A 13,177-nucleotide genomic window follows, 5' to 3' on the forward strand; every position below is an offset into this window, starting at 1 on the left:
GGTGCAGCAAAAACATTGTGTGCTAAAACCCCTGTGTAGTTTGGCAATCAGCTTTGCCCATGTAAAAATAAATCAAGCTGATTTTCCAAATGTTTTGTGCGTGGTGCGCTGTTGCCGCTCTTCGCAGCACAGATTGCAGGCCGATGGAGAGGCTGTGGGGAGGGGCGGGGCGCTGGATACTGAACCCACTTGCACCAGCTTGTTAACACGTACACCTTAACCCCCGAGCGGCGCGGCAGGGCGCCCAGCGAGCACCGGGGACCGACCGACATACACCCCATACATACACACACACACGCACACACGCACAGCGTTACCAGACAAGCGCGCTATTCAGCACCGAAAAAGAAGAAGAAAAAAAAAAACAGGACCACATGACATGCTGGCATATATGAGCCTTTACATCACAAACAACAACACATGACTCCAGAAGAGCCCCGATAAATACAGCCGGTCTCTTCATTTCCAGTCTGAGAGCAGACCGCTGTGAGGAGAATGTCTGTGGCAGGGTTTCAAGCTTCCTTTGCTTTCTCGTTTTTTTTTTTTTTTTTTGCCCTCAGAGTATCACATCCACAAAAAACAAGGCGTGCCAGCTGCAGCGTGCTTCATACCTCAGCGCTGTGTCGTACCTCCTCGCCACAAATCGACCGAAAAGCTGCCTGCATTCGCCACGCAAACCCAACCAGTGCACTCCCAGACACACACACACACACACCTTCAGCCGCAGAGCAACCTCAAACAGGAAGTCCTGGTCTGGCGGCCTGACGGGCGCTCCTCAGGTCACCTCTCCCAGAAGTCAACTCGAGAGAGGGTTTCTTTTTTTTTCTCTCTCTCTCTCTCTTTTCTTAAATATCAGGAGGATTCATCAACAAACTAAGTGTCAAAGCAGAAAATAAAACTCGGTAAATGCCAAGAGTGATTATCGTGGTTCAGTTGGGAGAAGAGAGAAGTTAGGTGCCAACTTCCCAGCCAATCCACTTTTGGCAGCCAGATTCCTACTCTGCTAAACCTCCTGAGAACATGCAATAGCAACCCATACACACACTCTCTCTCTCTCTCTCACACACACACACACACACATAAAAATACCGCCATAACATATGCGCGGAAAACATACAGAATATTCATACTTCACACTCCTTGTCAACTTAGATTGTTATTCCTGCTACGAAGCGCGCGGGAGGAGTCGCGCTCACGACGAGGAGACAGCTGTGACTCGGTAAACTCGGTAAACTTTGTTTTTTGGCAGCGCGGGGCGGTCCGCAGGTTAACGCCGGTGGGTGGGAGACAATATGTAGTGTCAGGGACGGGCGAGTGTGTGCGGCGTGCGAGAGGAAGCTCGAGTCGGGGGGCCACTGGGGTAGTCTGAGATCCCGCGGAGTGGGGCAACAACACCCACACACCCTCGCCCACACCGGCAGGCCGGGGCCGGGCGCCAGGCGCCCCGCGGAGAGGCGCACCAACTGGGCTGTGCTCGCACGCAGGAGGAGACCCCCGCGCCGCGCACGTACAGATCGTGTAGCATAAGCCGAATCTGGAGCAGCTTTTTCCAGGTTCAAAAACACACAAGTGTTCATATTTAAGTTGAACTTGTGAGAGTGGGGCCTTCCAGCCAAAAACAAAAGGAAATTATTTAAGAATCACAATACATTTTTCCTCTGAATTAATGAAAGAGTGAATCAAATTTTTTTTTTTTTTAATGCTACTTTTTTAAAAAGCAGAAATGAGGACGGTAAACAGCAACAGCGGACTTTTTTAATTTAAATAGTGGTTACACAGACACTTCCTCGACAGTTTAAATCACTCTGAAGCTCACGCAGCTGGGAACTGGGATAGCTGGGAAGTTCCCACTTCCCCATTTAGTGGCGTTCACATGAGAACAATGAACCGACAACACGGGCACTGCGGCTAAAGAGTCAGGAAAAGACACAGAGAACACCTCTTCTTTTTATAAGGTGTTTTTTCTCAACGGCAATTAACGCTACTATCTCAGAAATTAAAACTTAAGACCCAATTTTAAGAGCATAAACCTTTCCTCTTCTGCGATAATCCCAGTAAACATGTTGAGATGTTCGTTGTTTGCCCATAAATGCACAGAAGCGCCGCACGTAATCCATTAGTCATGATAAATAACCACGGTCTTTGATCAGCAGCGAGGGAGAGCGGAGCTGGAGAGTGTTGCCTCCATTCTGACAGCAGGAGAACAAACTGCTGACACAAAAACCACTGTGTCAACAGAAATTAAAACTATTCTTATATAAAGTAAACATCAGATGTGCAGAAGACTGACGGGCTGGGGACGCACTGAGAAGGAAAAATGCTTTTTGAGGAAGTTAGCTCCCCGAATGGAAAGAAATCGACACTGAAAATCAGTGTGAGGGTGAAAACTGAACTCTGCTGTTGATTTAATAATTAAAAAATAGTTTGATCTGAAAGCTGATTTGTGAATGGAAGCAGACACAGCCAGCGACAAACAGCCAGCCACAATCACAGGAAACTCTACAGACGCCACATTTTCATTCAAATGAAAAAATGTTCCTGAACCTGCTCGACTGGGAACTGACAAATCACAGCTGAATTAATTGAGTGTTTTTATGCAAGCGAATAACAGAAAAACCCCTCTGTGTGTGTGTGTGTGTGTGTGTGTGTGTGTGTGTGTGTGTGTGTGTACCTGTCCTTCATGCGCTGGTGCATGCGGCCGTGCTGCACACACTGCTCCTCCATGTGAGAGCAGCGAGCTCTCAGACTCTTCACCGTCTCCTCCAGGTGTTGCTTCTCCAGGCTCAGATGTTCCAGCTCGCTTCTGCAACGTGCACACGCGCACACACAAACACATACACACACACACACACACACGGACGTTACACTGCACCGCACAACAATGTGTCAGACACTTCATAACCTTCAAACGCTGAATGGTGTTTTATCACACACACACGACTGAACTGAATGAATATTTCACATAAACAGATGAAATCATCCCAAAGTCTTCCACTGATCCCGGGTCAGGGGAGATGAGGACTGAAACTGCTTTAAGTCCCTCTGAAGTTGTGGATGCTAAAATAATCCCAATAGTTCTCAGAGTGGTTGAATTTGTACTGAGGCTGTTTCACTGGACTTAAATCACTTTAATTCAACATACTGGTTTGACAAAATGTAAGTTTTTCCCTGTATTTATTGATTTATAGTGATGATTTTATTCTAAAGATAAGATCTGAGATTATGGTGATAAAATGAGAGAAAGAAAAGGATTCACTATTGTGAAGTTGGGGTCAGTGAATCCATTTCATGATTTTAATGGTTGTAAAACAATAGTAAAGCATGTACACCAACATTTGATGCCTTAGATGTTTTGATTGGCAATTAAACCTGAACTACAGTTAAATATATCAAAAATACTGAAATAACAATATATAAATATTATGACAAACCTAATTATAGTAGTGAGACTGTTGGGAGTTTTTTGAAAGAGAAACATAAACTCGCAGCGAGTAAAAACGATGAAGTGATTTCACTTCGGGATGCACCCAGAAGAACAATTTGAGCGATACTGCAGTTAATGCTGAATGCTGATATTTACCGATATCGATATTGGTGTAATAACCAGTTCGTATGATGAGTTTTTGTACTGACCAACATGTAAACACTGAATGAGAAAAAGTAATTAATTCCTTTATTTTCCCAAACTGCAAATACAAAACTAATGCAGTTAAATAACTCTGTGGAAGTGCAGTTCAAAGTTCTTAATCGAAAGTCACAAATCAAATTTTCCAACTTAAACTGTAAATGTTTTGAGGAGGCAACGATCAAAAGCACTCGTACACGACTCTTTTTTTGTTGCAAAGTGCAAAGCAACACATGTCATGTCAACCCACATCTATTAAACTGCAAGATCTCAGATCCAGGACTGAAAAATATCAGAACCATGACTGAACTATAACTTGATTTTGCACGTTCCCCAAATGAAACCACACATAACAGTAATGAGACAGAAATAAATAACGGCTGCTAATATCAGATTACTTTTACTTGCTGGAGTGATACGTTAAAAAATGATCACTATCAGGTGTTACCGATATCAACAGTATTTCCTGACTCTATATTTTAGCTTAAACTGCAGGGTGACAGTAAAGATCAATAAACAGACAACTACATTTGAATTTGAAACCCCTGTATGAGAGCTTTCAGAGAGGAAAGTCGAAAAAGTGCTTTCTGAACCTTAATTTCCACTTCCCAGGAGTCACACTGGTCAGCACTGAGAAACCAGCCTCACAGGAAACAAAGTCCCAACAACCACGTCTCTGCGATGGTCGTCCTGCGGCTGTCACGGTGTAACCTCACTGAGCCCGGCTGAGGCCGTCCAGCAGGACTTTAACCGCTACGCTGGGCTGAGACTCCAGGAGCTCCAACAGCCCGAGGCTGCAAAACACACTCACACCACACTGCTGCTAAACTGCATCACACACACACACACACAGAGCAGACACGGGAGGAAGCAGCCTCCAGGCCCATGAGTGAACAACAGTATTTTAAAAACTACCCGTAGAAAAGAACCTAATAATTTTATGTGTGTGTATCTATGTCCTCACTATCCATGTCCTTCCATACAAAAATGAAGTGCGTGCGTGCGTGTGTGTGTGTGTGTGTGTGTGTGTCCTGTGGCTGGTGAGGCCAGCGCGGTCTGGCACGGCCAGATTGGGGGCTGTCATGTGACTAATGTGCAGCACAGCTCCAACAGCTGACAGGACACTGGGCCCAGGGTCACTCTCACTCATACACACATAGGACCACACAAATGCACACAGAAACACACACACACACACACACACAAACACAGGCAGCCCAGATGGAGAGCTGGGCAGGCCTGCTGTGACTACTGTAGCATCAGGTTAACAAGAAAACAGGTCAGACTGGAAAGCAGTGTGTAGTGTGCCGACACGCTCCGTCCAAACAGCCTGGATAGATGATGCTTTGTGAAGCGATGACGAGGATGTCCAACAGACAGAGGGAACAAACAACAGAGTGAGAGAGCAAACGACTGCTCTCATAACGGAGAATTTCAGAACAGGGAGTTCGCTACCAACAAAACAAGAACACGTCGAGACGGAGCTGCAGAAACGCCGGGACTCCTGACCTGCTCCTTCCTGTCAGCTCCTCCAGTTTGGCTCCCAGCGCACAGCATTCCTCCTTCAGCTTCCCGATCAGGGAATTCTGGGAGTTCAGGAGAGCATCCAGCTCTCCCACTGCAATCAATCAGAAGGGATCAGGCATTAAAGTGAGGTCGAACACCACAGGTGATCTTAAACGCTGTCGTCCCGTCTGCACTCCGGCTGACGTCTGAAGGAGGTGGAGGTTGAAGCGACGTCTCACTGTGGTCAAGACACTTTTACTGTTTTATTTTAACGCATGCCCCACGATGCGTAAGGATTCAAAGATTTACTGATCTCGACACAAAAACCTAACCAACTTCAAATAAAGAGAATAATAGAGAATTTTTTGGTGGCCAAAGGGAAAAGAACATGCAAAAAGAGTATGTGAATGTCAGACATGTAGGCCACATGAGGCGATTGGTAAAATTGTGTGTGATTTCCATTCAATAAATGCGCAGTTTGATTTTGATCTGATCTAACAATAACAATGGATTCTCAGCGTTTTATCAACCGAGAACTGAATCACAAAACGAAGCAGGTTGAGTGACCCGGGAGTTCATCACAGTACGGATGATAAAACGTCCAGTTTTCATTCTACTGAGGTACAACAAACTGCCTGATGAACTGAATTAACACAGATTAATGCAATTCCTGCTCGCATATACAAAACCTCGTCTTCACATATCAGAGGACAGCATCTATCAGTGGACAAAGTGAACAGATGAAGCCTACTGCAACAAACGCTGCAGCTGAAGAAAGATACATACATACAGCGAGTCTCTTTGAATGTAGTCCTGCAAAAAGCTTTTGTGGACAATCACATTAAAATCAGAACTGTTCAAACAACGGGAAGAGGCATACAGAGAGAAACAGCCGTACAGAGAAAAGAGAATAGAAATATAAAGTGTGTGAGAGAAAGAGGAGGGGTGGGGGGGTAGAAAAAATGAGGTGGAGGAAAGAGAGCGGATTGTTGTTTGAAAGCGCTTTCTTTCTCCTTCCCACCCCTTCCTGCCACGTCCTCATCCACTCATGGGGGCCTCTTTCTGAACAATCCAACACTGGGCTTTCATCGTTCCTTTGAAATGGTCCACGTTCAGCTCTCCAACATATGTCTGCTCTTTTAAAATAACAATGGCTGCCGTTTGGATTGAGGGAATGATCCACCTGCTCCGGCATTCTGTTACAGTCAACCAAAACCAAAAACACCAAGGACTCGCAGTCTTTGAAAAGTATGCTCAGACTTTTTTTTTTGTGTGCATACAGTAGATATTGACAAGGAAATAATGAGATAGTTGAAAAAAAAAAATAGATGAAGAAACAGTGGTGAATCCATTTGCACTCTTTTTTCCCCCTGCAATCTCTACAATACTTGAAGAGCGACCTGCTTTTCAAATATAACCTTTATAAACTGAATCTGTGCCGAATGTGACTTTTATTGTATTCCACGGTCCGGCCGTGGAATAAACTTGGGTCACCGCTGCCACAGACAATGCAAGAGATGCCCTTGTCCGAGCAGACAGAGCGTTCGACCATTAAACTCAAACTGCACAAAGTCGGAGCCGCGCACGAACACGTTACACTCAACAAAGTTTGGTCAGTGCTGCAAAAGTTGTATGAAGAATGCTAATTAGCTGAACAGGCTTTGAATGCGTCTGGCCATGCGTAGGCCAAAAAGAACCCTGGGACACAGAAACACAGCAGAACTGGCACTGGAAACAAACAGAGGAAAAACGAGGGAGGGAGGGATGGAGGGAAGAAGCGTGGCAGGGAGGGGAGGGACGAAGAGAAACAAATATCTGATATCATCTAGAGGCTGCTCTGTACACATTTACTCAAAAAAGAAACATGAAAAAAAAAATCTGAAAAAAAGGTGGGAGGGAGTGGAAAAGGAGGGGGGGCAACGTGGGGGGGGTGGATGGATGGAAGGACAAACGGATGGACGGAGAGGCGGGATTTGGAGAGCAAGAAAGCTAATTATCCAGCTCGTCTGTTGAGTTGCACGGGGAGAGGAAGTGATGCGAGTTACTAAAGGACGTCCACCCCTCCATCCCCTCCCCATCCACAGCTTCCTGCTGTGCTCTGATGTCAGCTCTCTTTAGACAACATGTGTGCTGCCGACACGCGCCAGAAAGAAACCCTTTGTTTACCCCCCCCTTCCCTCCCCTCCATCCATTCCTCCCTCTATACCCTCCATCTTTGTTCTGCGTACCAGCAGGCTCCCTGGCTGCTGGAGGGAACCACAGGTAAATAAAAAGATAGGAGAGGGGAGGGGGGGTGCAGTTGAAGGGTGGGTGGTGGTGGTGGCGGCGGTGGTGGTCGGGGGGGGGGATCCAGATGGTGCAACAGATGTGCTAGCAGCAGCAGCTCTGCTGTGCAGACAGACAGGGAGCTGTGAGCGAGGTCTCTCCACTCTGCTCCCGTCACCTTCCCTCCACTCGGCCCAGCCGGCCTCTGTTCTCCTCTTTTCCGCTCTGTTCTGCTCTTTTGAGATCTCTTGATGAGTCGTGCTCCTGTCCGTGTTGTGACGGCAGGCGCGGAGGGGGGGGAGGGCGGCGAGGAGAAGAAACAAACCTCCTTCGTAGGGAAAGACGCAGGTTCAAGACCCTGTTCCGGCAGAGATCCACCCTGCTGAATCATCCTTGAGGAAGAGACTGAAACCCTCCCGGCTCAGCGGCTGCGAGTCGGCAGCTGACCCTCTCGGCTGTGCTGCTTTATCTCCGGCACTTGTGAATATTTTCGCTCTAATTGCTTCATCCTCTTCGGCTAGTTAATCCTCAGAGTACAGACGGATATACCTGCTCGCTGCACAGGCCTATAGAGGAGTGAGGACATGCAGCGGGGGTCTGTACACTGCCAGACGATCTTCAGAAAGACATCGCATGTCGCACGGAGGGAGGCGAACACGCTCTCCCAATGGTGAGAACATCCCCGGTTTGAACCAGTTAGGGGTTTTACTGGGTTGAGTTTCCATGTTCTACCTGTGTTTCTTCCTTCCTACCACGGCTGGCTTCAGCGGTACGGAAAATGGATGGATAGATATTTATGCTTGTTATGATGTTGATATGGTTTGTTCTCCTCTGAAGAGTGAAGAAGAAGAGTCTTTCATTAAAAACTGAAAACCACAATCCATATATTTGTGCGTACAGCAGAAGATTGCTGTAAATCAGTGGTGTCAAACACATTTTAGTTCAGTTGCCACGTACGGCCAAATTCCCTCTCAAGTAGGCGGGATCAATAAAATAGTGTTATAATTTTCACGCACGACGCTGTAATGAAGAGCATCCAGCCCTCCCTGTTCTCTCTGTTTGTCTTTTCACAGCTTAAAACAGGTATTTTCGGGTTTGTCTCTCTGGTGAAACACACGTCACATGTCAGGTCCGCAGCGTTTGTCTGCTGGTGGCGAAGCTGCTTCCTCCGGTGTGTTCTGAGCACTGACCTCTGAGCTGGTGCTGAGCCTCCGTCTGCTGAAGCCTGGAGACCAGCTCCCGCTCCTTCTCCCGCGCTGCAAGAGTCACGGACGCCATTTCCTCCTGGTGAGCCCGGGCTGCACTCTCCCTGTCCTGTCTGTGGAACACAATTCATGACACTGAGAAGGGAGCATTTTTGTTTTGTTTTTTTGTTTTTTTTTATTTCCTGTTGCACATTTATCCTCCTGGGATCCGAGGGAATGAGTGTTATTAATTGTCATTTTTATTTGTGACATTTTTCTTTAAAATCAAACATCCCACCATCACACATGACATTTCCTGGATCATCCTGGAAACTGAATTGAACTCTCCGTACATGCAGTACAGATCAACAGGCCAGGCGGTAGAAGAACATTCCAAAAGTTGGTTCTCATATGAAAAATGGCCTCAGAGTGAAGAAATGAGTTTAACTCTATGCAGAAGCTCAACTTTTGCAAAATGAAGAAATTGTTCAACTAATTTTCTTCCAGAGTCAAAGAAACTGATGTCAAATCTGAGACACCGGATGACGTTAAAAGAGAAACTTCCATCAAGCATGAAACATTATTTTAACATTGATCCTGAATGATAGTGATACACTGACAATAAGTAAAACATTTCCCCTTTAAATCTTTTCTTAGACACAGTGGTGGGGTCTATTTAACTAGCCACATTATGTTTGCTATCATCTGTATTGCACCTGTCTGTAATCACCTTGAAAGACTGAAAGATAGATAACAAGCACAATTTTATCAAGGCCAAATCAGATAAAAGTAATGTAATTCTATTGGCTATCAAATGCTGTGAGGACATCTACTGCATTTCTGCACAGCATCACTCATGTAAAGGAAAATAATCTCAAAATGTTCTTGACTCCCAGAGCCACTGATCACACACGGTTCGTCTCAGCTTGACAGCATCTTATTCATCCTGTGCTGATGCTGAAGCATAAAAAGGTTTCTGTGTCAGGGCTTGAAAGGCCACTCTGATCACTTCCACCAAGTGGAACTGGGACAGGACTGTAACACACCCGCACCGCTCTGCTGGAGCCAACTTCCATTACCTTTCAGTCTGTGTGTTTGTTCATCAGCCTCATGTGGATTTAAGTGCTTTCTAATTATTCAGGCCATTACATTCAAAACACACCAACAAATCTGCCACACGTGAGCAGCTCTGAGAGAGTTATAATAATCACACACGGAATGAGACCTGCAAACTCGCTAAAGAAAAGGGCGGAAAAAACAAAAACAAAAACAGCCGTAATCAGGGGCGGTTACCAAGCTAATATCACAAATCTGTCCTAAATGCACGATTTAGTATCTGCAGAAGTTTATTGGAAATGCATCCCTGATACTCCACCACTGCTTCTTAAAAAACAGTTTAAGGGAATTTGGTTTTGGTGCACGTGAAGGAGATGGATGATGTGGAAAAGGAGAGCGCGGCAGCTCAACGCGGAGGTGAGAGGAGGCATTAGAGAGCGCACACTGTACGACATGAGCATGAAAGAAAGGACAGAGAGGACAATGATGGGAAAGACTCGGGGGGTCGAAGGGTAAACGTGTCAGACCACTGTCAGCCAGAAGACCCCTGAGTGATACGGCAGCTGTCTGCGGCACATAAAGAGAGAATTAACATTTCCCTCCTGATTTGTTAAAAGTCAAAACATTAATGACGGGCCGGCAGCAGTCTGAGTCAGTTTTACACACATGCAACAAAAAAATAAAAAAATACACACACAACTCTCCAACGATGTGTGACAACATCAGCCATATTTGTATTTTAAGAGGGTTTACATATGGCTGTGTACAGCTCCCCGGTACACAGTCCTTAGCTTAACTGGAACGCAGACATATTGTTAGCGATCGCTTTAATCTGCGCTTGAATCGGTGTCAATATCGAGCAGGTAAGATGCAAAACGAAGGTGGCGCTGGCTTTGAACGGCGCTGCATTTTGTTCCTGTTTGAACCAAACTTTTTAACTCAACCAAGTCCAAACGCTCTCCAACAACAGAGACGTAGACAAAGAAGGAGAGAAAAGAAGAACTACAAAGAGAGGAAAAAACGAACAAATAAACAGAACTCTTCCTGAAGTCCAAAGGCGCTAATGAAGAGAGAATTCTCCAGTTTAAGTGAAAACTTTTCTCCCCTACAGCGCTTGGCCTGCATCTCTAAAGTGACCGCGTCTGTCTGTTCCTTCGTGTGTGTGTGTGTTCTCCTGCTGTCCTGCTGTCTGGGGTGTGAAAGCGGGTGGCGGGTGTGCAGGGGACACAAGGAGACTGTGTGTGTCTGTACGCATATGAGTGTGTGTGTCTGTGTGTGTGTGTGTGTGAGCGACTGAACCCCCGCTGGGCTTGAACAGCAGCCTGAGCCACCAAAGCGCACACCAGGGCTCAGCGGGAGATGGCGGGCAGGCGTTGCCAGCCATTTGGTCCTGCAAGAGGTTCCAGGGGGCCGTGTGTATTTGTGTATGTCTATGTGTGTGCGCTTGTGTGCGGTTCGGATCGGTGGGGGGGGGGGGGCCGACGGACGAGGAGGAGGAAGCGTAGGGGGGGGCTCACACCAGACCTGTTTACCCACCAATTAGCATCAGAGAGTCCGCCAGAAAGTTCCAGCAGTCAGCAATAGAGTGGTGGTGAGGAAGAGGAGGGTGATAGAAGCTGAGGACGGAAAAGCAAAAAGACAGAGAGCCTCACATTTGGCATCTGTTTGGTCTCACTGATCAACTCAACCACGGACTTACAAGTACAAACTCATGAAAGCACGCAGAACAAGACAGACAGACCGGAGGCCTTCAGGTCCGGGTTGAGCGAGGACATCCTGAATCAGCGTCACGATTTTACGCCTTGCTTCGAGTAAGCTGCGTCTGAGCGCTTGTCACGAGTTCACAAGTAAACAGAGGCCTGAAATATCCAACGGAAGATCAAGCTGAAGCCGATTGATCAAAGTTACGAGGAGCTTTCCTGCGCGCCATTTTGTATTGACGATCAAAACGCAACATGTTTACTTGTAAAATGCCGTCCCAAAATGGCCGCTGATGAGCGCGATCAAACTGGGGCATAAAAAACAGAAAGCAAAGAAGAGATGTCAGAGGAGAGCCAAGCCCTGGAGCAAGCGTTCGGGGCGTCGGGTAGAGCAGAGGCTGAATGTGTGGTGCTGGGGATGTATAATTCTCCTTGGGCAACAATCTGCCTTCCAGTTAATTGGTGAATGGGCTCTGGGACGCTGCCTGTGGCAGGAACTCTTGTTTGGGCCTAGGAGGCAATAGACTGAATGTTCAGTTAGCAGATAGCTGAGCCTGTTTGTATATGCCTGGCCTGATGCACTGTAGGACAGCTTGATAAGTATGGCGGGAGCTGCACGGGCCAGGGGCCTAAGGTAGGCTGGAATGGCTCTGGGGCTGCGTCCAGGTACAGTGGCTGCTGGGTAAGTGGGAGGTGGCAGAGGCGGTGGCTGGCTGGCTAGCTGGCTGGAGCGATGAGGAAGAAGAGGGAGCCCAGTCCACACTGCCTGCTTAAGTGGGCACTATTCAAGCTGTTGCCCATTAGATGTGGGGTGCCAGGGCCTGACCAAGCGCGGAGTTTGCAGCACCCCATGGTGCAGCCGGCATCCCACGCCAGAACCACCAAATGCCGCGGTTTATCAGAGAACGAGCACAAATTGGAGTCAGACGGTGGACTTGGAGGAATTGGAGACGTACGCCAACGCCAGACTACCACTGACCGCTGTTTCGACTAAAGTAGAAATGGACTTCACTCTCCAGGACGCACAATATCACTCTGACACACACAAACACACACACAACTCAAGTCATAATATACAAATGCACACAAAAAAAAAAAAAAACCACAAAAATGTTTATGTGCATGAAAAATATACAGAATTTAAGCCAAAATTTAGTTTCAAGTTAGAAACAGACTTGACGGATGAGGCTCAAACTTCAGTTCGAAGTTATGCGCTGTAGAAAAAGTAGTATCGCACATGGCATATTAATCATTTACATAAGAAACAAATGTCAAAAAAAGTCTCAAATAAATGCATATTCATATTTAACGTTATGTGATGTTGCCACGATGCACCGGAACAGGTGTAAAATTAACATACAGGTGAACAGACGGCGAAGTTAGCCTATAGCACAAACATCCAAAACCACAGGCTTTGTTCCAAAGAGGACTGCCGGTGGTGATGAACCCCGAGGAGGAGCAGGAAAAAGGGACGGAAAATACAGTTTCAAATGCGACAAGCTCAAGAAATGAGATGTTTGCACAGTCTTTAGATATCATGGCGATGTGAAATATGAGCAATGATTTAAATCTTAATAAGCATCCATCAACATGACCACCAGTAAGAGCTGGATAAGATACCTCCCCATGTCTAACATGAATTAAATTACAGAGCTTTTCACAACTATATTTTGAGACTTGATGTCAGTGAGACTTCGCTCAAACAAGCCAACACTATACTATAAAATTACAACTGTTAACTATTTGCTCTTCGGCGGCTGAAAATGGTGACACTCGTGATGATTCACTGCGGTGGAGGGATTCCAGCGGACCCACAGCTATTTATGATAGACTGCATCAAT

The 13,177-nt window shown here is 46.4% G+C and overlaps 1 protein-coding gene across 3 annotated transcripts in view; it reads right to left on the bottom strand.

Moving 5' to 3' along the window:
- Positions 1-13,177, bottom strand: part of sdccag8 (SHH signaling and ciliogenesis regulator sdccag8) — a 41,017-nt gene that overhangs the window by 10,832 nt on the left and 17,008 nt on the right. For 2 of the 3 annotated variants that reach the window (XM_030107318.1, XM_030107317.1), the window contains exons 14-16: positions 8,587-8,714; positions 5,135-5,243; positions 2,672-2,803 (exon numbers count right to left, since the gene is read on the bottom strand). In XM_030107318.1, the coding sequence (XP_029963178.1) occupies positions 2,672-2,803; positions 5,135-5,243; positions 8,587-8,714 (369 nt within the window). The remainder of the gene's footprint in view (positions 1-2,671; positions 2,804-5,134; positions 5,244-8,586; positions 8,715-13,177) is intronic. The other variant, XR_003932725.1, reaches the window with a different exon arrangement.

The sequence above is a fragment of the Salarias fasciatus genome, chromosome 13, assembly GCF_902148845.1.
Source record: "Salarias fasciatus chromosome 13, fSalaFa1.1, whole genome shotgun sequence".
NCBI lineage: Eukaryota > Metazoa > Chordata > Actinopteri > Blenniiformes > Blenniidae > Salarias > Salarias fasciatus.